Below are 21,671 nucleotides of genomic sequence, written 5' to 3' on the forward strand. Positions count from 1 at the left end.
TACCAAGTGGGCATTATTACGAAGTGCGAATATGTCACACCGGACACATCGCGAGTCCAATCAATCCTGGCCGTAGATTCTGAGGATGAATGGCATGCAGTGATGAAGGTCAACCACTGCCCCATCCAGTTCAAACTGGACACAGATGCCTCCGCCAACCTGATTTTGCAGGTGGACTTCAAGAGAATCAAGAAGTCCCCCACAATCATTCCAGCTGCCTGCAAACTCCTGGACTAGAATGGAAACGCTATCAAGGCACTGGGGTCCTGCCATCTGCAGGTGTCCAGCCGACACACTCAAGCAAGCTTACACTTCGAGATTGTTAAACCAGACAGGGCGTCCCTGCTAGGTGCACACGCCTGCAAGCAACTGAACCTCATTCAAAGGGTCTATACCAAGACGCCTCTCATTCGGATCTTCAGGCCAGCATCGATGACATCCTAACCCAGTACCCAGATGTATTTAGTGGGTTGGGCACACTGCTGTATGAGTACAAGATTCTACTGCAGCCTGATGCCAAGCCAGTGGTCCACGCACCACGATGAGTCCCTACTCTACTGAGAGAGCACCTGAAGGCAGAGCTCACGAGTCTACAACAAAAAGGCATCATCTCCACTAAACCAACTGCGGCAGCTTGATGGTGTGCGTAAAGAAGCCTTTGGGGGACCTATGTATCTGCATTGACCCCAAGGATCTAAAAGAAAATTATCCGGGAAACTTACCCCATCCCGAAGAGGGAAGAAATCACGAGTGAGATGGAACACGCGCAAATTTGGGCAAATGCAACTTGAAGAATCCAACAGAAGGCTTTGCACCTTCAACACGCCTTTTGGCAGATTCTGCTACAACCGAATGCCATTTGGCATCATCTCAGCATCAGAGATTTTCCATCGCATCATGGAACAGATGATGGAGGGAATAAAAGGGGTTCGTGTCTACGTTGACGATATCATAATCTGGTCCACAACCCCAGAGGAACATGTGTCGCGACTCAAGAAAGTATTCCGACGCATACATGAACATGGCCTCAAGCTAAACAGATCCAAGTGCTGTTTTGGGACATCCACGCTGAAGTTCCTGGGCGATCAGATTTCGCGACTCGGTGTACACCCGGACGCAGATGAAATTAAAGCCATCGAGGCATGAAAGTCCCCGAGGACAAGAAGGCAGTACTATGCTTCCTGGGAATGGTCAATTTCCTTGGCAAGTTCATCCCGAATTTGGTCACACACACCACAGCCCTACGCAACTTGGTGAAAAAAATCAACCGCCTTTGAGTGGAAGGCGGAGCACAGAACAGAGTGGCAGGTGCTGAAAGCCAAGTTCACCACTGCACCCGTCCTTGCATTCTTTGAACCAGACCAAGAGACCAAGATATCCACAGATGTGAGTCAGGATGGCATTGGGGTGGTGTTGCTTCAAAGAGACGACACATCATCCTGGGTAACAGTAGCATACATGTCATGGGTTATGACACCCACTGAGATCAGATATGCGCAGATTGAGAAGGAGTGTTTCGGCCCTCTCACCAGCATCCTCAAATTTCATGATTATGTCTACGACTTGCCAACATTTACTGTTGAGACAGATCATAGGCCTCTGGTCCACATCATCCAAAAGACCCTGAACGACATTACGCCTCGTTTGCAGAGAATTCTGCTCAAGCTCTGGAGGTATGATTTCAATTTCGTGTACACATCTGGCAAGGAGCTCATCATCGCCGATGCATTGTCCCGCCCCGTCAACGCACCCAGTGAATCACTGGAGATCATCTAGCACATTGAATTGCAGGTACAACTGTTCTATCAGCAACAGATGAGAAGATCGTTCTCATCCGAGAAGAGACGGGCAAAGACCCCCTGTTGCAGCGAGTCATCCACAACCTCAGCATTGGCTGTCAGAAAGGGCAATGCCATCAATTCGCCAATGTCAAGGATGACCTGACGCTGAGCGAAGGCATCCTGCTCAAGCTGGACAGGATAGTCATCCCGCTATTTCTCCAGAGCATGGTGCTGCGGCAGATTCATGAGGGACACCTAGGCGTAGAAAAGTGCACACGCAGGGCCGGGCAAGCTGTCAACTGGCCTGGCATCAACCAGGACATCACGGACATGGTCCTGAACTGATAAACCTGTCAGAGGTTCCAAACAGTGTAGAGCAAGGATACGCTCCAACTACATGACCGAGATCTCTCCGCAGTCCAAGGTTGGTATTGACCTATTCCACGCGAATGGTCGCGACTACATCTTAATTATCGATTACTTTTCAAACTATCCTGAGGTGCTGAAGCTGCCAGACCTCACGGACCGCCAGCAAAGCGTGGAAAGAGACATTCTCACGGCATGGCATCCCGAATACTGTCATGAGCGACAATGGCCCGTGCTTCCACAGTCGCGAATGGTCCACGTTTGCCAAGAGCTACAAATTCAGGCATGTCACCTCCAGTCCGCACTATCCGCAGTCCAATGGCAAAGTTGAAAAAGAGGTGCACATCATTAAGCAGCTCATCCGCAAGGCCTCGGACTCCGCTTCCGACATACACCTTGCACTACTTGTGCCGGGCGACTCCCTTGTCCACTGGCATGTCGCTAGCTCAACTCTTGATGAACAGGGACCTGCGAATGATGCTTTCAGCCATACACCTGCCCAACATTGATCAGCTCCCGGTGCTGCAGGTGATGCAGCAGCTTCGTGACAGCTAGAGCAGGGCTATGACGCACAGGGCAGACACGGTCAGGATCAAGATACTGTATGGTGGGTTGTCTTCTCTGGCTGTCGTTGTTAGACAGGCCACGCCCAGATCCTATGTCATACATATGGGCCGGGATTCTCCCCTACCTGGCGGGGCGGGGGGTCCCGGCACAGCGGAGTGGCGCCAACCACTCCGGCATCGGGCCTCCCCAAAGGTGCGGAATTCTCCGCACCTTTGGGGGCTAGGCCCGTGCCAGAGTGGTTGGCGCCACACCGACTGCCGCCAAAACCAGTGCCAATGGCCTTTGACGCCCGCCAGCCAGCGTCAAGGCTGGCCGAAAGGCCTTCGCCGGTTCGCGCATGCGCTGGTGCGTCAGCTGCTGCTGACGTCAACACCAGCGCAAGCACGGTAGGGGGGTTCTCTTCTGCCTCCGCCATGGTGGAGGCCGTGGCGGCGGCGGAAGAAATAGAGTGCCCCCACGGCACTGGCCCGTCCGCCGATCGGTGGGCCCCGATTGCAGGCCAGGCCACCGTGGGGGCACCCCCCAGGGTCCGATCACCCCGCGCCCCCCCAGGATCCACTCCCGTGGGTCCCCTCCCGCCGCCAATCCCGCCGCCACCAGAGGTGGTTGAAACCACGGTGGCGGGATTGGCCTCTCAGCGGCGGGACTTCGGCCTATCGCGGGCCGGTGAATCGCCGCAGGGGGCTCGCTGATCGGCGCGGCGCGGTTCCCGCTCCCGGCAATTCCCGGGTGGCGGAGAATTCCGGCCCCGGGCGATTCTCCGACCCTTCGGGGGGGTCGGAGAATTTTGCCCATGGCTGATGGCTCCATTGTTCGAGGGAATCCATGGACACTGAGAAAAGTTGCTTGCCCACAATCACTTTCCCCTCCATTTCCACATGTCAAATTGCCACCTCCAGACACCTCGAACCATGAGGCCACCAGTCGTGCCTCCCACTCGCCTGTCAAGACACTGTCGTCCCCTCCACCACCTCTCCGGTGGTCGACGAGGATCAGATGCAAGCCTCAGAGCATTTGTTTTGTTTGTTCTGTTCTGTGTTCCTCAGTCAGTCATATTAGACAGACACATTCACATATATATATCTAAAAAAAAATTGCTGGCTTTGAAAGCGGACCAAGGCAGGCCAGCAGCACGGTTCAATTCCCGTACCAACCTCCCCGAACAGGCGCCGGAATGTGGCAACTAGGGGCTTTTCACAGTAACTTCATTTGAAGCCTACTTGTGACAGTAAGCGATTATTATTATTATCTTGATATGCAAACATGCAACCAAGGAACACTCAGCCAACATGCAAGGGATACTCTGATCGCCTCCAGGTTCACCGACTAGGAGGAGGTGTGGATGGGAGGGGGATGACTAGGGGCACGGACACCGCATCCAAAACCCACACTCCTCACTTCCCACAACACCAAACCACCCGCTTGCAGACCCCTCTGTTGTACATGCCTGCAGTGCTACGGGCTGGGGCAAGTAACATTGGATCTGGTCCATGGGATGGAGGATGATGACAACCCACTCTGCGATGAGCTCTGGTGCTCCGCATCATATGACCATTGTCTGACTCCTGCCCACAGTGCCACCTTCCATCAGGATGACCCTGCATGCAAACTGGCCATTCCATCTCAAGGTCGCACTCAACCCTCGGGTGGGGGGTGCTAGGGACGGTTGGGGTGTCGGGGGGGAGGGGGGGGGGGAAGTGGGGGATGCATGGTCCTCCAACAGGGTTGCCCAGCCAGTCTGGATCAGCCCAACCCCATCAGACAGAGCATCGGGACAGGTTACAATGGTGGCAGCAGGGTTTTATTTTAAAATGCATTCTCAGGATATCTCGGTCACAATTAATTTTCACACCTAGTTTGCCTGAGAATGCAGACGGGTGATGCAGCTCACGTCTTGCTGGTACAGCCCCAATGACACGAAGCAGAATACTGAGCACACCAAAGTGGTTGGCTGGTGGATTTTCTATTTGTCTGGCACAAGTTGAATTTGAACGATTACCGGCTCAATAATGGATGCCACACATTTAATTCACTGAATAAAGATATCTGGTAACTCCCCTCTCTGTTTCTTTCAGGCAAAAGATTGCACCAGGTCAGGAAGTGAGGTTGAGGGTACATTTTACCCCTCAGAAACCAGGCCCGAGAAAACTGACCGTGCATTTTGATTCTAGCAGACTGAAGGGTGTGAAGGGTTTCCTAAACATGTATGTCAAACCAATGAAAAGATAATGGACCTGTCAGCCATCTTCAAGAAGTGGTGCATTGGAACCAGTGCTTGTCAGAAGAGAAGGGGAAAGTGCACAGATTTACAATCGAGATTTTAGTTCAGCATTCCCCTGTTCCTTCAAAGCTTTTGATGATAAATTTAGCATTTCACTGATTAAATAAACCACTGTTCCATTTTGCTTCATAATAATCTAAGGACATAAATGTTCCATACACTTTCCATATTTGCACTTGCTCTGTTTCCACTCTTTACAATTGCATTTAATCAAATTCCAAATGTCCTGAAATTATGTCATCTCGTCGCATTAATGGTCCACCACAACCCAATACAGACAAGATTCCTTTTATATGGGTAGCATGAAACAGGTATTGGATGGTATTTGATTTGTAAATCTATGCATGTAGGTTAGAAAGCAACCGGAGATTGGATCAATTAATGTCATCAATCACATGAAATATATTGGTCAGAATTCTTCAGCCATTAGGATTCTCTTTTCCCCTCAACCAGCACCCACGGATTTCCCGGCAGCGTGCGATATCTTCGCTGGGAAGTCCCATTGACAAGTGGCGGAAAGAGAAGATCCTGCTGGCAGCGAATGGCGCGCTTCCAAGGAATACGTGGGTGGGGGAACCAGAGAATCCATCCCATTAACAAACTAATAATGGAACCGCTGAATCAAGGTACTGGACTTAGCTCAGTGGTGGCAGCCTTAACTCTGAATCAGAAGTTGTGGATTTAAGGCTCACTCCAGCAACCTGAGTTATAAAGTGCAGTACATGGGGAGTGTGGTACTGTTGGAGGTGCTTTATTTTGCATGAGGCACTTAACTCCAGTCCTGTTTGTCCTTTCACATCGATATAAAAGATCCTGCAGATTTTAATTTGCAAAGAAATTGTACAAATGCCAATTTGTGACTTACATTTGAGTCAGCTTCATGAACTGAACAGTGTGATTCTTTAGAGTGGATGGCAATCAAAGTAAAGAATTTTCAAGTTATCAGATTTGCCATTTTAATTGTAGTAGCCTGTCTGATTGAAATGAAGCCAGGCTGCTAATGGCTCTTTACAATCCCTATTGCTTGCACAACTTAATGTATCAGTTTTTCTTTTGCCTTCATCAGCATCAAACCTTTATAGAATGATATAATGCATTGTACTTGCTATCTCACCAATAAAATATGTTGCAAAGCATTGGCTGGTGTACTGTGGTTTTCTTCAACCAAAACTGTTAGAATTGGGCAGAAGAAGGCCATTCGAGACTGCACTGACCCTCTGAAAGAGCACCTTGCCCAGGCCCACTCCCGCACACTACCCCCTTGATGCTCGATCAATGACTCCAGAAGCGAGATTGGATGACAATTGAAGGCTTTATTGGACCAGATGTCTCCCCGAGCAACGCAGGTACAGAATGTAGCAGCTGGCGAAACACAGACTCTTATACTCCACCTTACTGGGCGGAACCAGCAGGCAGGCTTCACCAATGATCTTGCTGTCTCAGGTACCTCCCACATCAATGGTCTTACAGCCTCAACCTGGGTACCGTAATACCCCTAATACCGACTACCTCATTCACCCCTTGTTTAAAAAAAAGAGTCCGGCAGGGGTGGTGGTCTTGCGTTATACAGTGGTAGAGGTTGAGATTATCGTGACACCTGTTGGTGGTACAGTGTTTTGCCTTGTTACATGTCGCAGTTATTTACAGTATTTATTTACATGTACATATCAAAATGAAGCAATTAGTCAATCGGGGGCCCTGGTCATCCTCTGTGAACATCGCAGTTTCGGCTGTGATGCAAGCGTCGGCTTGGGTATCCATGACTCCGGGAGCGTGACTTCGGTTTCTTCGGTAGCTTCATCACCCCTAGATGGGAACAGTGGGAGAACTGATCCACCTGGGAAGTGGACGGCCATGGGCTGCGCCGGTGGGAGAGAGGGTGGGGTAGGTTGGAGGGCGTGGGTGGGGATCCAGAGGGCGCCAGGTCCTGAAGGGAGACCGTATTCTGCCGGCCGTCGGGGTATGCCACGTAGGCGTACTGAGGGTTAGTGTGAAGGGGGTGGACCCTCTCGCCCAATGGGTCCAACTTGTGTGTCCGCACGTGTTTGCGGAGCAGGATGGGTCCAGGACCTGCCAGCCAGGTTGGGAGCGAATTCCCGGAGGAGGACTTCCTCGGGAAGACAAGGAGATGTTCATGAGGTGTTTCGTTTGTCGTGGTACACAGCAGTTATAGGATGGTGTGGAGTGCATTGGGGAGGACCTCCTGCCAGCGGGAGACTGGGAGATTTCTGGACCGCAGGGCCAATAGGACGGTCTTCCAGACCGTTCCATTAATAATCTCGACCAGCCCTTTCCCCAGGGGTTATAACTGGTTGTCCTGAGCAGGAATTGACGCAGTTCATCGCTCATGAAGGAGGACCCCCTATTGCTGTATATGTAGGTGGGGACACCAAACAGTGCAAAGATACTGTGGAGGGCTTTTATGACGGTGGCTGAGGTCATGTCGGGGCAGGGGATGGCGAATGGGAACCAGGAGTACTTGTCAGGAATCACGTTCAGGAAGTACGTGTTGCGGTCGGTGGATGGGGGGGGGGGGCCCTTTGAAGTCCATACTGAGGCGTTGAAAGGGACGGAAAGCCTTTACCAGATGCGCTTTCCCTGGCCTGTAGAAGTGCGGCTTGCACTCGGCGCAGATTTGGCAGTTCCTGCTAACGGTCCTGACTTCCTCGATGGAGTAGGGCAGGTTGCGGGTCTTGATAAAATGGAAGAATCGAGTGACCCCCGGATGGCAGAGGTCCTCACGGAGGGCTTGGAGTCGGTCCACCTGTGCATTGGCACATGTGCCATGGGATAGGGCATCAGGAAGCTCGTTTAGCTTCCTGGGACGATATAAGATCTTATAGTTGCAGGTGGAGAGCTCGATCCTTCACCATAAGATCTTATCGTTCTTTACCTTGCCCCGCTATTATCGAACATGAAAGCTACTGACAGTTGGTCAGTGAGGAGCGTGAATCTTCTGCCGGCCAGGTAATGCATCCAGTGCCGCAGAGCTTCTACTATGGCCTGGGCCTCCTTTTCAACAGAGGAATGACCGATTTCTGAAGCATGGAGGGTGCGTGAGAAGAAGGCCACGGGCCTGCCCGCTTGGTTCAGGGTGGCCGCCAGACCTACGTCGGACGCGTCGCTCTCGACTTGGAATGGAAGGGATTCGTCGATTGAGTGCATCGTGGCATTTGCGATGTCCGCTTTTATGCGGCTGAAGGCCTGGTGGGCCTCTGCCGACGGGAAAAACTGTGGATTGGATTAGTGGGCGGGCCTGTGGATTGGATTAGTGGGCGGGCCTTGTCCGCAAAGTTGGGAATGCACTGGGCCTAATATGAAAAAAACTCCCAGGCAGCATTTCAGGGCCTTGGAGCAGTGGAGGAGGGGAAACTCCATGAGGGGCCGTATGCGTTCGGGATCTGGGCCTATAACTCCATCATGCACTACGTAGCCAAGGATGGCTAAACGGTCAGTGCTGAACACACATTTGTCCTTGTTGTGGGTGAGATTAAGGATTTTTGCGGTATGGAGGAATTTTCAGAGGTTGGTGTCATGGTCCTGCTGGTCGTGGCAAGATGGTGACATTGTCAAGGTACGGAAACGTGGCCCGCAAACCGTACCAGTCAACCATTTGGTCCATCTCCCGTTGGAAGACCGAGACTCCATTTGTGACACCGAAGGGAACCCTCAAGACGAATTAGAGCCGCCCATCTGCTTCGAATGCAGTGTATTTGCGGTCGTCCGGGCGGATGGGGAGCTGGTGGTAGGTGGATTTGAAGTTCATCGTGGAAAAGACCTTGTATTGTGCAATCTGATTGACCAAATCAGATATGCGGGGGAGAGGGTACGCGTCGAGCTGCGTATACCTGTTGATGGTCTGACTATAATCGATGACCATCCTCTGCTTTTCACTGGTATTTACAACCCACTACTTGAGCTCTCCAGGGCTGTTGCTAGCCTCGATAATATCTTCTTTTAGTAGCCGCTGGACTTCCGACCTAATGAAGGTCCGGTCCTGAGAACTGGACCGTCTGCTCCTGGTGGCGACGGGTTTGCAATCCGGGGTGAGGTTCGCAAAAAGGGAAGGCAGGTCGACCTTCAGGGTCGCGAGGCTGCAGACAGTGAGGGGGGTATAGGGCCGCCAAATTTAAAGGTTAAGCTCTGGAGGTTGCATTTGAAGTCTAACCCTAGGAGTGTGGCAGTGCAGAGGTGAGGAAGGACATAGAGTCAGAATTTTTTAAATTCCCTTCCCTGGACCGTGAGGTTAGCTATGCAGAACCCCTTGATCTCTACAGAATGAGACCCGGAAGCCAGGGAGATTCTTTGGTTAACTGGGTGTAGGGGAACAGAACAGCACATTACCGTGTTGGGGTGTATGAAGCTCTCTGTGCTCCCGGAGTCAATCAGGCAGGATGTTGTGTTCGTTGATGAGCACGGTCGTCGTTGCGGTCGAGAGCGTTCGGGGCCGAGACAGGTCCATGGTCAGCGAGGCAAGTCGTGGTAAAAGTTGAAGATTTTCCTCGGGTGGTGTGTGTTGCTCCTTCTGGGTGAGTGTGCTTTACACTCAATTTGGCTCTGTTTTATTCCTTAGCTCTAGAGTTGCCAGGTATCGTTAAGATACCGCCACAAGTTTCAAGTTCAAGCTCAGACCAATAACTCAATACACAAGTTAGTAAGTTCAAACAAGACACGTTTATTATAATACAGTTATCTACTATTTATGCATATAAAACTACAAGACTAGGTTAATCCTACCACTAACAGCCCAATACTTATCTGGAATAAGGGAACTGCCGGATCAGGGAACAATGGCCTCTTGCTTTGTCCTGGATCCGCAGGCTTCCAGTCGGTGTGGACTAAAGGGGTCAGGAGTGTCTACTCTCATAGCGTGAGTTGTATGACACTTACTTGATGGAGGCTGCTGACCAGGCCTCTCCTTCTCAAGGTTCTTCGAGAGCTGCTAAGATGTTTTGTTGGGAGGGCAGGCTAAGAGCGTTGGTCAAGAGAGCTGGTCAAGAGAGTGAATCAATCCTGGGACCTGACTTTTATAGGTCCCAGAGGCTTTGCATCCTTCAGGGCGGACCCTCTATAAACCTGCAATCGATTGGGTCTCTTCCCAATCGATTGATTTGAATTTCCCCAATAACGGGGCCGTTCCTCGATCACCGGGCGGTTCCTTACACCTTATTGGTGTCCTTTGTCTTAGACTCTACAGGCGCCGGAATGTCTGGCCTTCCATAGAATGTTTAACTGTTGTGTCCATTGTGCCTGGGAATCACCGTAAATCGCTTCATTAATATGCGCAGCTCGTTGGTTACAATTCTGTCGGGTTTCTGTGGCAGCTAGAATACAGGGGATTCTGCAGACTGCCTGTTTCTTTGTCAATGTCCATTTTACCCTGCAATCTTTGTGTTCTTCCATTTTGTGTGAGGAAGTGGCCAACCCAGGTGGCTACAGTCCCTCCTTGTGATCCTAACGCGAAAGCGTGAAGGATCACCTAAGTACGGTGTCTCTGTTCCCTGACCTCAGCGAGTTCCATGGCCTCTGCACTTTCCTCAACTATGCAGAAAAATTTTAACCACAATCTCTGTTTGGCGCTATGTCATAGGGGACATGCATTACCAAAATCACAACGGGAACCTCTAACTATCCTTAAATAAACTACACTCACTTACATGCAATCATTGTAAACTTCCTATCAATACAAACTTACAGCAGCATTCATGGCACATTTCTCTGACTCGGCAGTCGATTTCAGAGGTACAAAACATTTAAAATTTCCTTTATTTACATGGCATGGGAACAACGAAAAGAAAATCCTTTATTCACATTTCAAGGGGTTCGGGGGACTGATGGAAACCGAAGATAGGGGATCTCATCCTATATACCGTCGAGGTATAAGAGCGGTAGGCTCTCCTTCGCCATTTCCTCATCCGAAGGGTCTGAACTAGGATACAGACAATCGCTAGTGCCAAAAGCGATTCTATGACATAAGACAAGGAGTACCAAATCATGAATTTGGTACACCAGGTCAGGGTACTGTTGCCGTTTACTGGGCTTGGAGTGGTCAGTGTCTGGGAAACATTAACGGCCGGGGTGGGAGTAAGGGGGTTTGCGTTCGCGTGCAAATATACAAACGTTATGAAGAAAAATACAATCGCGGCTGTCATCTTCCTTCTCTCTTCTCTTCCTTCTGTTTTCTTTCTTGTTGATCTTGCTCTGATCCTGCTTTGGTCCCTCCATCAAACGTCCGAAAGCTTGGGGATCAAGCATAGTATCTGTTAGTGTTCTGCTTTATACCTAGAATGATAGTATATCTATCCTCTTGTGCAAATTTTTCATAATGATTGGTCAAGTCACTCCCTGTGACTCCCCTCATTTTTTTTCTCAAGCGAATTTAGGACCAGGCATATACTCAAAATATTGTATCACTGCGAGCCGTCTCGCAGGCTTTGCAGTTTACCATTCCACTGTTTCTGGATGTAATTAGCATTTGGAGTGGCAACCGAAGGGCTACATAAAACAAAGGAAACAAAAACAAACTTTTAGAAATTAGACTTTCGAATGAGTTGCGTATGGGCCGCGACGGGTAAGATTTGGGTGGAATCCCCGGGTAGGGCGTGCTGTGCTGTACCCAAGCTTAGTTGACTAGTGGGGTGGTCCTCAGACAGGGTGGGTCCTCAATGCCGTTTCTCCACTGCCTGAGCGACCTGAAACGAACGGGCAAGAATGTAGTCATCGTGGGGGTTGCCTCTTCTGTCCTCCAAACAGAAGAGCAGTTATGAAACTGGAGCTAGGAAGCTCCATGTGGATTCAAGGGAGAAGCCTTTAGCTAGGCTTCAGACATTCCAGCTGATCTGGCGTCTTACAAGTTCTCAAAGGTATCGGCGGACAAAAATTCCGTCGAATCAGAAGGGCAGTTATGAAATGGTCTCGGGAACAACACATCTTCACTACAGAAGAACAGTGACGAAATGTGAGATGGTCACAAACTTTTCAGCTGAAAGTCTTGTGGCCAATCCTCCTAGTCTGAACTGATCCAAAAACAAACAGAAAACAAACAAACATGAAACAAACATACTGCAGGTTCCATCAGAAAAGGACACCGTTTATCTCTCAAGCAGTTCCTCTTTTTACACCATCTGGACACCTCAATTCTCTTCATTCTCTGCGAACAGGGTCGCAAAGGGGTTGCCATGTCGGGAGTCAGACTTAAAGTCATCCTCTTCTCCCGGATCCCATACCCTTGTATGGATCAGGCATGCGATGAGTGCATTGTGTGACCGAGGGTCTCTCTCGTCATTCCGGACGAGCCTGTAAGAGTTGTCTCGGTGCCAAATGGTCGTGTCCAAATTTGTGTGAACGTTATCGGGGTCGTCATAGTTGGGCGGTGGGTCTGGGTGTGGGTCTGGTGTCTTAATGTAAGTGATCTCCAAATCACTGTAGTCGGGGTCATAGTTGATGTGTGTGCGGTCTGGTGTTTCAGGGCAGTAGAGAGGCATGCTGTGGCTGTCGTCAAAGTCACAGTCGCTGTCTCTGCTGTGGCAGCTTGTGGGCGTTTCGGGGCGTGGTCTGAAGTCAATGGGCGAAGTCGAGGTCGAGTCTGATGAGGTGCTGGTCTGTGAGGGGGAGGGTGGAAATGCATCTCTTGTGGGTGGGGCGTGGTGTTCTGCTGCGTCTAGCAGGACATGGTGTGTGTGGTTGGACTGCGTTCCATATGCCTTTAACTGGTTGATATGGAACCAGGCAGTCTTCCCATTGGGGTACTTTATCTTATATACTGAAGGGCTGATTTTATCCGCAATTGAGTACGGGCCGGAAAATTTTGGGGACAAAAACGTGCTGGGGTTATAAACAGATAACATTACCTGTTGTCCAACCTGAAACTCTGTGGAATGTACTGTCCTGTCGAAACACGCCTTGCTGTTTCCTTTTCTTTCCCAATTTAACTGCAGCTGCTAACTGAGCTGATCTTACAGTTTCCACTAATTGCTTTACTGCTTTCTCATGTGTGAGGGCCGTCACTTCTGGGCTGGTCATGTCGAGTCCTAAAAGGAATTCAGAACCTTTCATGGGGCGTCCGGTCATGAGTGTGTGGGGTGAAACCTATTGATGCTGAAACAGTATTTCTTAAAAACATAAGTGCGAATGGGAGAACTGAATCCCAAGTGGTATTGTTTTCCTGGACCATCTTTCTAAGGGTCGATTTTAGAGTCCGATTCATGCGTTCCACTATTCTGCTTGACTGGGGGTGGTACGCAATGTGGAAATTTTGTTTAATGCCGAATATGGTCAGGGCGTTCATCATGACCCGCCCTGTAAAATGAGATCCCTGGTCCAACTCAATACTTCTGGGGAGTCCCCATCTAGTAAAGATGTGGTGGGTCAGGATCTTTGCAGTTGTTTTGGCTGTGTTTGTTCGAGATGGGAATGCCTCTACCCGTCTCGTGAACGTATCAATGACCACCAAAACGTATCTATAGCCATTCCTGCAAGGGGGCAATGGACCTATAAAATCGATCTGGAGGTTTATCCAGGGGCATTAACGGGGCGACTGCGACTGAGCTGTGCCTTCTTTGAATACCTCTCCGGGTTATTCTGAGCACAAATCAAACAATTTTCGATGTAGTGCGTTACATCCTCTCTCAAATCTGGCCACCAACAGAGCTGTCTCAAGTGGGCTGTGGTGAGGTCTATTCCTTGATGTCCATGACTGTCATGGAATAAGGTAATCATTTGATTCCTGTCTTTCTCAGGAACCACATACAATTTATCTTTGATAACCACACCCTCGTGTGTGGTCAGAGCGTGTTTAAACTTGTCGTACGGGGCCAAAAACCTTCCTCTACTAATCTCCCTGAGATTGCTGTCCTGTCTTTGCACCTGTACTAGGTCCTCAATGTCTGTCTGTGAGACCTGAACTGAACTCACAGGGGCGCTAGCTGGTGCGCTAGCTGGAGGTGTCCAAAAATGCTTGTGCCTGGAACCTGCTTTTGCCAGTGCGTCGGCTTTCACATTTCCAGGAGGGGATGACCGATGGTGACTTCTCACTTTAATGATGCCATAAGTCCTATCCTTTGCCTGTTCTAGGATATGGCGGAGCAATGGGGCTGATGGAAGGGGCTTTCCATCCGCGGAAACAAAACGCCTTGTCTTCCACAGGGGTAGAAAATCCGTTAAACTGTTGCAGACATATAAACTATCCGAATATATATCTGCTGGGCTGGGGAACGAGTCTGGGTGGTCCACTATGTAAGCTATGGCCGCCGGCTCTGCTGCCTGCGCGCCTAAGTGACCAGGTAACTTTAACGATATCTCGTCTAATGCGCGTCCCTGCTCATCCTCTACATAGATGCCGCATCCTGTAATGCGCTCACCATTTAAAACAGTGGGTGAACCATCCACATAAATCTTCAAGGGGGCACACGTGTCTACGTGCTGGGGGCTTTGAGTTGAACTTCCTATCTTCCTGGGGGCGTCTTTGCAATGAAGGGTCCTGTGTTGTGGAGGGGGCTACTATCTCACAATCATGGGGTTGTCCTGGGTATTGGAGGTTGTCTGCTAAGAAGGTGTGTGTCTTAGTCCATTTCACTGTGATATCCCGTCCTTGTAAAAGAAGGGTCCACCTAGCTGCTCTAATTTGGCTAACTGAACCGTCCTTCAGTCGTCCATCCAATAGAAGCTGTGTGGGGGTGTTTTCGGTCAGAATCGTTATGGGGTTTAGTCCGGTAATGTACGAAAAGTACTGTACTGCCCAGAATACTGCGAGTAGGTGCCTTTCGCAGGCTGAAAATCCTTGCTCTACTGGGTCTAACAGTCTGGAGGCATAAGCCACTGGTCGTAGCTGCTCGTGCCGTTCCTGAAGGAGCACGGCCGAGAGGGTCAGATCTGTGCTTGCTACCTCAATTGCATAGGGGGAGAGCGGGTCTGGAAATTGTAGTGCAGGTGCTGCGCTAAGGGCTTTCTTTAAATCTTCCACAGCCTCTGTATGCTGCAGAAGCCATTCCCAAGGGGCTCCTTTCTTAAGGAGGTCTGAAAGTGGGGCTGCCTTGGTCGCAAAACCATCGATATGGTTCCGACAATACCCAACCAGTCATAAAGACGACCGGAGGGCTTAAACATTCTGGGGAAGGGGCAATTTGACGATCGAGTCAATTCTTTTGAACTCGATCTCGCGTTTGCCGTGCGTGATGATTGTACCCAAATATATCACTTTATTCTCCAATAGATGGGCCTTTCTGGGGTTAACTTTACATCCGATTGACTGTAAGAGTTGTAGGAGTTCAGACAGAAGCGTGATGTGCTCTGCCTTGGTGTCTGTCTGCAGTAATAGGTCGTCCACATACTGTACCAGACATTCGGGTCGGGAAAATTTTGCTAGTCCATTTGCCAGCTGTCATTGGAAAATGGAGAGGGAGTTATGGAATCCTTGTGGGAGGCATCTCCACGTGTACTGCTGACCTTTAAAAGTGAAGGCAAATTTGTGCTGGCACGCCTTTGCCAATGGGGTTGACCAAAAGCCTTGCTAATGTCCAACACTGTAAAATACTTGGAGTTGAGTCCCTGCTTGAGCATGGTCTCGGGACTTGTTGCTACCATGGGGGCTACTGCTGGGGTAACTTTGTTGAGTTCCCGATAATCAATGGTCAGACGCCATGATCCGTCGGGCTTCCTCACTGGCCAAATAGGGGCATTATTAGTCGAGGCTACTGTCCTTAGAACTCCCTGCTCTAATAATCTCTCTCTTACCTTTCCATTTTCTCCCTCCACTTCCAGGGGAAATCTATACTGTCTTTGTGGTCTCGGGTCAGGTCCTGTAATTTGAACTTGCCCAGTCATTCTGCCGCAGTCGTGCAGGTGACTGGCAAATGCTGTCCTGTGTTTGTTTAAAACTGCCCTAACCTGTTTGGCTGTGCTGAGCGTGGTCGGGTCAAAACAATAGCTAATCCTATGTTCGTATTCACCTGTGAGCATTGCGGGTGCTCTGTCTGATTTTGCCATTCGCCAGACACACTGATTGACTGGGTCGAACGACAGGCTGTGCGCATTCATAAAATCAATGCCGAGTATGTGTTCTGCTGTGTGGGGCAGATTAACTAAAACAACGGGGTGTCTGGTGGAGATATTCCCTAGCTGAATTGGTACAGGGGCTGTAATGGTTCCCTGCTGTTAGTGTCCTGTAAATCCGCTGAGTGTGATTGTGGCTGTAGTGGGCCACGTGTTTGCCTGTGGTGTAGTCGAGGAATTAATGGTCGTGCGGGAGCCTCCTGTGTCCCAGAGTAATTCTATGGGCTTTCCTCGGATTTTCGCTGTGACTACCGGTCGTCCGGATCGGTCCCAGAGGATGTCACAGACCCAAGTGGGGGAGCCCGAACACCGTCAGTCCCTTCCGTCCATATTGGTCTGTCCTGACTGCATCTCTATACTGTGAATAGGCTTTGCTCTGTTCCTGTTCAGAGTGCCTGTCTGCTGGCCTCTCTGAGATTTCTGCGGGGCGTTGCATTCCCTAGCAAAATGCCCTAACAGTCCGCATTTAAAACATTCCTGTGACTTCTGTGGGGCGCTGTTCTGTCCCTCATTTACCCATGCGGGGTTTTGGTGTGTTCTTACTGCTTGGATATCTACCTCGGTTTGCGCCTCCTCGGGCTTCTTAAATGCTGTCTTATTGTGCACAGATTGCTCCCAAGCGAGGGACAATCTTTTCAAGGCCCATTTTTCATTATGGGCATCTTATGAGGGGTCGTAATTAGAGCAGACTTTCTGTCCTGCATCTGTGGTGTGGGAGATAATAGTGTGGGTCCATTTAACCATGTTATCTTGGGTCAAATGTGCGCAGTCTAATTCACCGAAAACTGCAGTGAAGTGAATCCACAGCCTTCCAGCAAATGCTGTGGGGTGCTCGGTCTTTTTCTGCCTACATCTGTTTAGGCCTTCAACTGGGTCTCCTCTGTTGTACCCTATCGCATCCAAAATAACTGTATGCATTTCATCGAGGGTGCCTCCTCCAACGTTCTGTGGGTCGGGGAAGGTTGCTACTACCGATGAGTCTAAACTCAAAACTGTGAGCTTAACCTGCTCTCGTGCATCAAGGCCGTACATGGTCGCCTGTTGCTTAACTCTTGCAAAGAATTGGTGGGGGTCTGAAGTGGGGAGAAATGGAGTGATTTTCTCACACGCGTCCCTTAGTTGAGTCACGGTTAAGGGGGTGGTGTAAGTGATCTCGGGTGCACCGTCTGCGGTTGCTTTTCGTTGGGTGGTGACTGGGTTCATAGGTGCGGGTGCTATCTGATCTGTGGGGGGTTGCTAACCACTGTGACACTGTTGATTACAATTCTGTCGGGTTTCTGTGGCAGCTAGAATACAGGGGATTCTGCAGACTGCCTGTTTCTTTGTCAATGTCCATTTTACCCTGCAATCTTTGCGTTCTTCCATTTTGTGTGAGGAAGTGGCCAACCCAGGTGGCTACATATGTAGTCATCCAAATCGGGTCCTGTGACCCCAGTCAAGATGGCAGCACCCACGCGTCCCATGCAGTCCCTGGGGAACAAGATGGCAGGGCCCGGGGCCCGCACGTGGCTCGGGAAAACTAAGATGGCGGGGCCCGTTGACCGCATGTGGCCCGTGGAGAGAGTTGTGGTGGCAGCCCCGGTTCGCCCTCGGAGACGGCGGCGACCGCCCGGGCCTGGCATACCGCCACGAAATGGCCCTTTTTGCCACACCCTTTGCAGGTGGAGGAGCGGGCCGGGCAGCGCTGCCGGGGGTGCTTGGCTTGCCCGCAAAAATAATAGCGGGGCCCCCGGGGTTGCATGGTAGCCGCGTGGCACAAGCTTGTGGGGGGATGGGGATGCATCGGGGTTGGCCGCGGGCGGGTTCCACACTGCCCAAGGAGCTGCTGCGCGGTCGGGGACGTACGCCCGGGCGTTTCAGGAGGCCACATCCAGGGAGCTAGCAAGGGCCCATGTCTCCTTGAGGCCTAGTGTCTCTTTGTCCAGCAGCCGCTGGCGGATTTGGGAGGACAGCGTACCTACAACAAATGCATCCCGGATCAAAAGTTCTGTGTGGTCGCTGGCTTAAACTTGCGGACAGTCACAGTTCCTACCGAGTACCAGAAGCGCACGGTAGTATTCATCCAGCGATTTCACCGGGATTTGTCGCCTTGTCGCTAGCAGATGTTGCCGTAGATTTGGTTTACTGGGCGAATGTAATGTCCTTTCAACAGGGCCATCGCAGCCTCAAAATTGTCCGCATTCTCGAACAGGGTGTAGATCACTGGGCTCTCCCTCGAGTGGAGAACCTGCATCTTCTGGTCCTCCATGGGTGCATCGTGGCTGTCCTGAGGTACCCATTGAAGCACGCCAGCCAGTGTTTGAAAGTTTCCGCTGAGTTTGCCACGTGGGGGCTGAGTTGCAGATACTCCAGCTTGATTCGGAGCTCCATTCTTTAAACTCTAGTCCACTAAATTGATGCTCGATCAATGACTCCAGAAGCGAGATTGGATGACAATTGAAGGCTTTATTGGACTAGATGTTTCCCCCAGCAGCGCAGGTACAGAATGCAGCAGCTGGGGAGACACAGACTCTTATACTCTGCCTTACTGGGCGGAACCAGCAGGCAGTCTTCACCAATGATCTTGCTGTCTCAGGTACCTCCCACACCAATGGTCTTACAGTCTCAACCTGGGTACCGTAATACCCCTAATACCGACTACCATACCCCGCAACCTCACATAACCTGCACATCTTTCGACACTAAGGGGCAATTTTATCATTGCTGATCCATCTAACCTGCACATCTTTGGACTGTGGGAGGAAACCAGAGCACCCGGAGGAAAACCACACAGACACAGCGAGAAAGTAAAACTCCACTCAGTCATCCAAGGGCAGAATTGAACCCATGTCACTGTCCCTTGTGAGGTAGCAGTGCTAACCACTGTGCTACTGGGCTGCCCCATTCTGCCATATGTTTTCCCAACTTTAAAAAAGCACCTCTTTTTTATTTGTAATTCTTTCCTGCTAATCTTCAGGTTTGTGCCTTATTAAGAGAGAAGGCAGTGGTTCCGTTTCAAGGCCTCTACATGCCACTCGTAAACGCATCCAGAACAATTTGGAACCCCCTCCACCTGGCCACATCAGCCCCTAATTTTTCCTCTTGTTTTGTGAGGCGGGCTGATCGCGACTGTTTCATTTTAATGAAGTGTACACTGCATGCCTGACACCTCTGAGCTGACATTCGTCTCTGTATGCATAAAATGTCTTCATTTTACCCGTCTCTGTAACTCTGGGTACACGGCTGTGATGATTGAAAAGGGGTTTTGATCTTTTAGGGTTAACCATATTGCTGATCCTGTTTAGAAAACTCCAATGGAATGCAACATTCCAACAATCTTTCTGTCATCTTGCTCTGGGTCATAGTGTGAGGTACCACAAAAGACGTTCAAATGTTGGAACTTGATTAGTAAACCCAAGATCTGCTTGATTATTTCTCTACCTCACAATCAAGTGTCAGTACACTCCCTTTTATTGGGAGAGGTGGGGGAGAGGAAGGAATGCGCAGAGATTGCATGAGCCATATCACACAGGAAGCAATATTGAATTCAGCCTTTATGAATTGTTGGGAAGCTTTGACTCTCAAGATGTCTGTGCCAATGGTGCGCTGTAAATTCCCATTTTACACTATTCAAGGCTCTTGGAAAAATCTATGCTAAATTCAAACATTGCTGAGCATTGAGATAATTGTTGCAGTACGGCTGGACTGAGTTCCATCGTTCAGGCTGTTACCTCAATAAACAGTTGTACAGTTTTAGCGCATGATCATTATTGTTACTGTACTGACCGTGCATTTGTGTAATTCAGAGTAACATAGGACGGTACCTTCCAGCCCTGCCAGCACCAGGAAGCCTGGCGGTCAGGGAAACTTTTCTTGTGAAGCCAAAAATAATTTTCCTGACATTGGGATGAACTTTAGGTAGTCTTGAGATTTTAAAGGCAGGACAAGTGTCATGACAAACAATGTCAGGACGCCATTTTGCATGCACTCGCATGTCATGCATGCTCTTTAAAAGGTTACCCCGCTGGGATGAAGTTCTCACAGTCAGAAATTAGAACTTCACTTTTATGATTGTACATAAGCATCATGCACTAGGCAAACGTCACTTCCATGACTTTGAGGTGAGTACATACAGCTTTGGCCTTAGCGGGTGCCAAGTGTTTCTCACAACCTTGCTCATATTGAGTGCTGGTGGGAAAAGCTGCACAAAGACTGGACAGGGAGGCGGGTGACGCAAGGGTCGTACGGTGAAGTGGAGGGGGGACATGAGAGGCAGGAGAAGGGGGAGCAGTATGGTGGAGTGGAGGGTGGACATGAGAGGCAGGGATATTACGGGGAAGTGGAGGCTGGACATGAGAGGCAGATGTAGTACGGGGGAGTGGAGGCTGGTCATGGGAGGTGGTACAAGGGATACAGGCAGAGAGGAGGGAAGGAGACTTTTTGGGGAAGTGATAGACCATCTGGGGGTTGAAGCAGAAAGAGAATGCAAGGGCACAGTGACGTGAGAGGGAGATAAAGGACAATTTTGTTGGGTCAGGTAGTCCTGTGGCTGGCTGGGTGGTGGGGAGGAGGGGGTTTCTTGGCAAAGATGGTGGGATAGAAATAGGGATGGATTCTCCATTTGCCGATGCGGAAAGCGCGAAATGCAATTGGGTAGAGAAAAGCCTCCAATGCCAAAATTGGGTTCGGTGCCAGTTTGATGCCAAATCTGGATGCACCGGCACCCCAAAAGTGGCGTAAATGCATCGTTCACCGTGCGGTGTTAAAGTAAAGTAGGCATTCATTCGCGGGTCTGACCCCCTATTCTCCGGGGCCTCCGAGGTTCACTGCCTCTGATGGGCACAGTTCCTGACGGCGTGGTTCACTTGTGGTTTCAGAAACCGTAAACTTGGCGCCATGGCTGAGAGAGAGTAAGTAGGAAATGCTTGCGGGCTGCTGGCCCGGACACTGGCCTTACTGGCTGGGGTGGAGTGGAGCCATTACGGCGGCCACCTTGCTGTACACCCACTTTGGCTCCTGGTTTTACACAGTGACACCGGCCGCATGGGTGTACCTGCCCCCTACACCGCAACCCCTGCCACAGCGCACTCCCCCGGCTCCAGGCACCCCACCCAACTGGCCGCCACCCACGGCGGGACCACCCAGGGTACATCCATAGCAGCTCCCAGTGTGGGCAATGACAACCAATGGTATCCAGTGATAGCAGGGACAAGCACTAGGAGCAGGGGCCCCCATGGTGCTGGATACTGACGGGGTTGGGGTGCAAAGGTGGAGGAGGGACATGAGTGAGTGGAGCCCGCACTGCCAACCGTGACTATGTTGTAGACCATCACACCTGGTTGTGTACGGGGGTATGCACTATGTTAACATGTTGGCCTTTCACCCCATGCAGAGAATGGCGTTTGGCGTTCAACCAGCAATGGTGGCCGCCGTGGTGATGGTCGTAGATCTGCGAGATGCCCTGTGGCTGTGAGAGCGGGAGTCTTTCAGAGAGGAGGGGGAAGCTGCAGCAGCAAAAGGGACAGTAGCAGAGGGGACAGCATTAGAGCAGGCAGCAGAGCAGCCAGCATCAGACCGTGTAGCAGAGGGGACAGCAGCAGAGCGGCCAGCAGCGAAAGGGGTTGCAAAGGGGCAGGTGACGGCTACAC

The 21,671-nt window shown here is 50.5% G+C and overlaps 1 protein-coding gene across 1 annotated transcript in view; it reads left to right on the forward strand.

The window, feature by feature from the left end:
• The window catches only part of LOC119969140 (protein-glutamine gamma-glutamyltransferase 2-like), a 157,990-nt gene extending 151,862 nt beyond the window's left edge, over positions 1 to 6,128 (forward strand). The window contains exon 16 of the mRNA XM_038802357.1: positions 4,790 to 6,128. Coding sequence (XP_038658285.1) covers positions 4,790 to 4,943 — 154 coding nt within the window. The 3' untranslated portion in view covers positions 4,944 to 6,128. The remainder of the gene's footprint in view (positions 1 to 4,789) is intronic.
• Positions 6,129 to 21,671: the final 15,543 nt, after the last annotated feature.

Source organism: Scyliorhinus canicula, chromosome 7, assembly GCF_902713615.1.
Source record: "Scyliorhinus canicula chromosome 7, sScyCan1.1, whole genome shotgun sequence".
Lineage (NCBI taxonomy): Eukaryota > Metazoa > Chordata > Chondrichthyes > Carcharhiniformes > Scyliorhinidae > Scyliorhinus > Scyliorhinus canicula.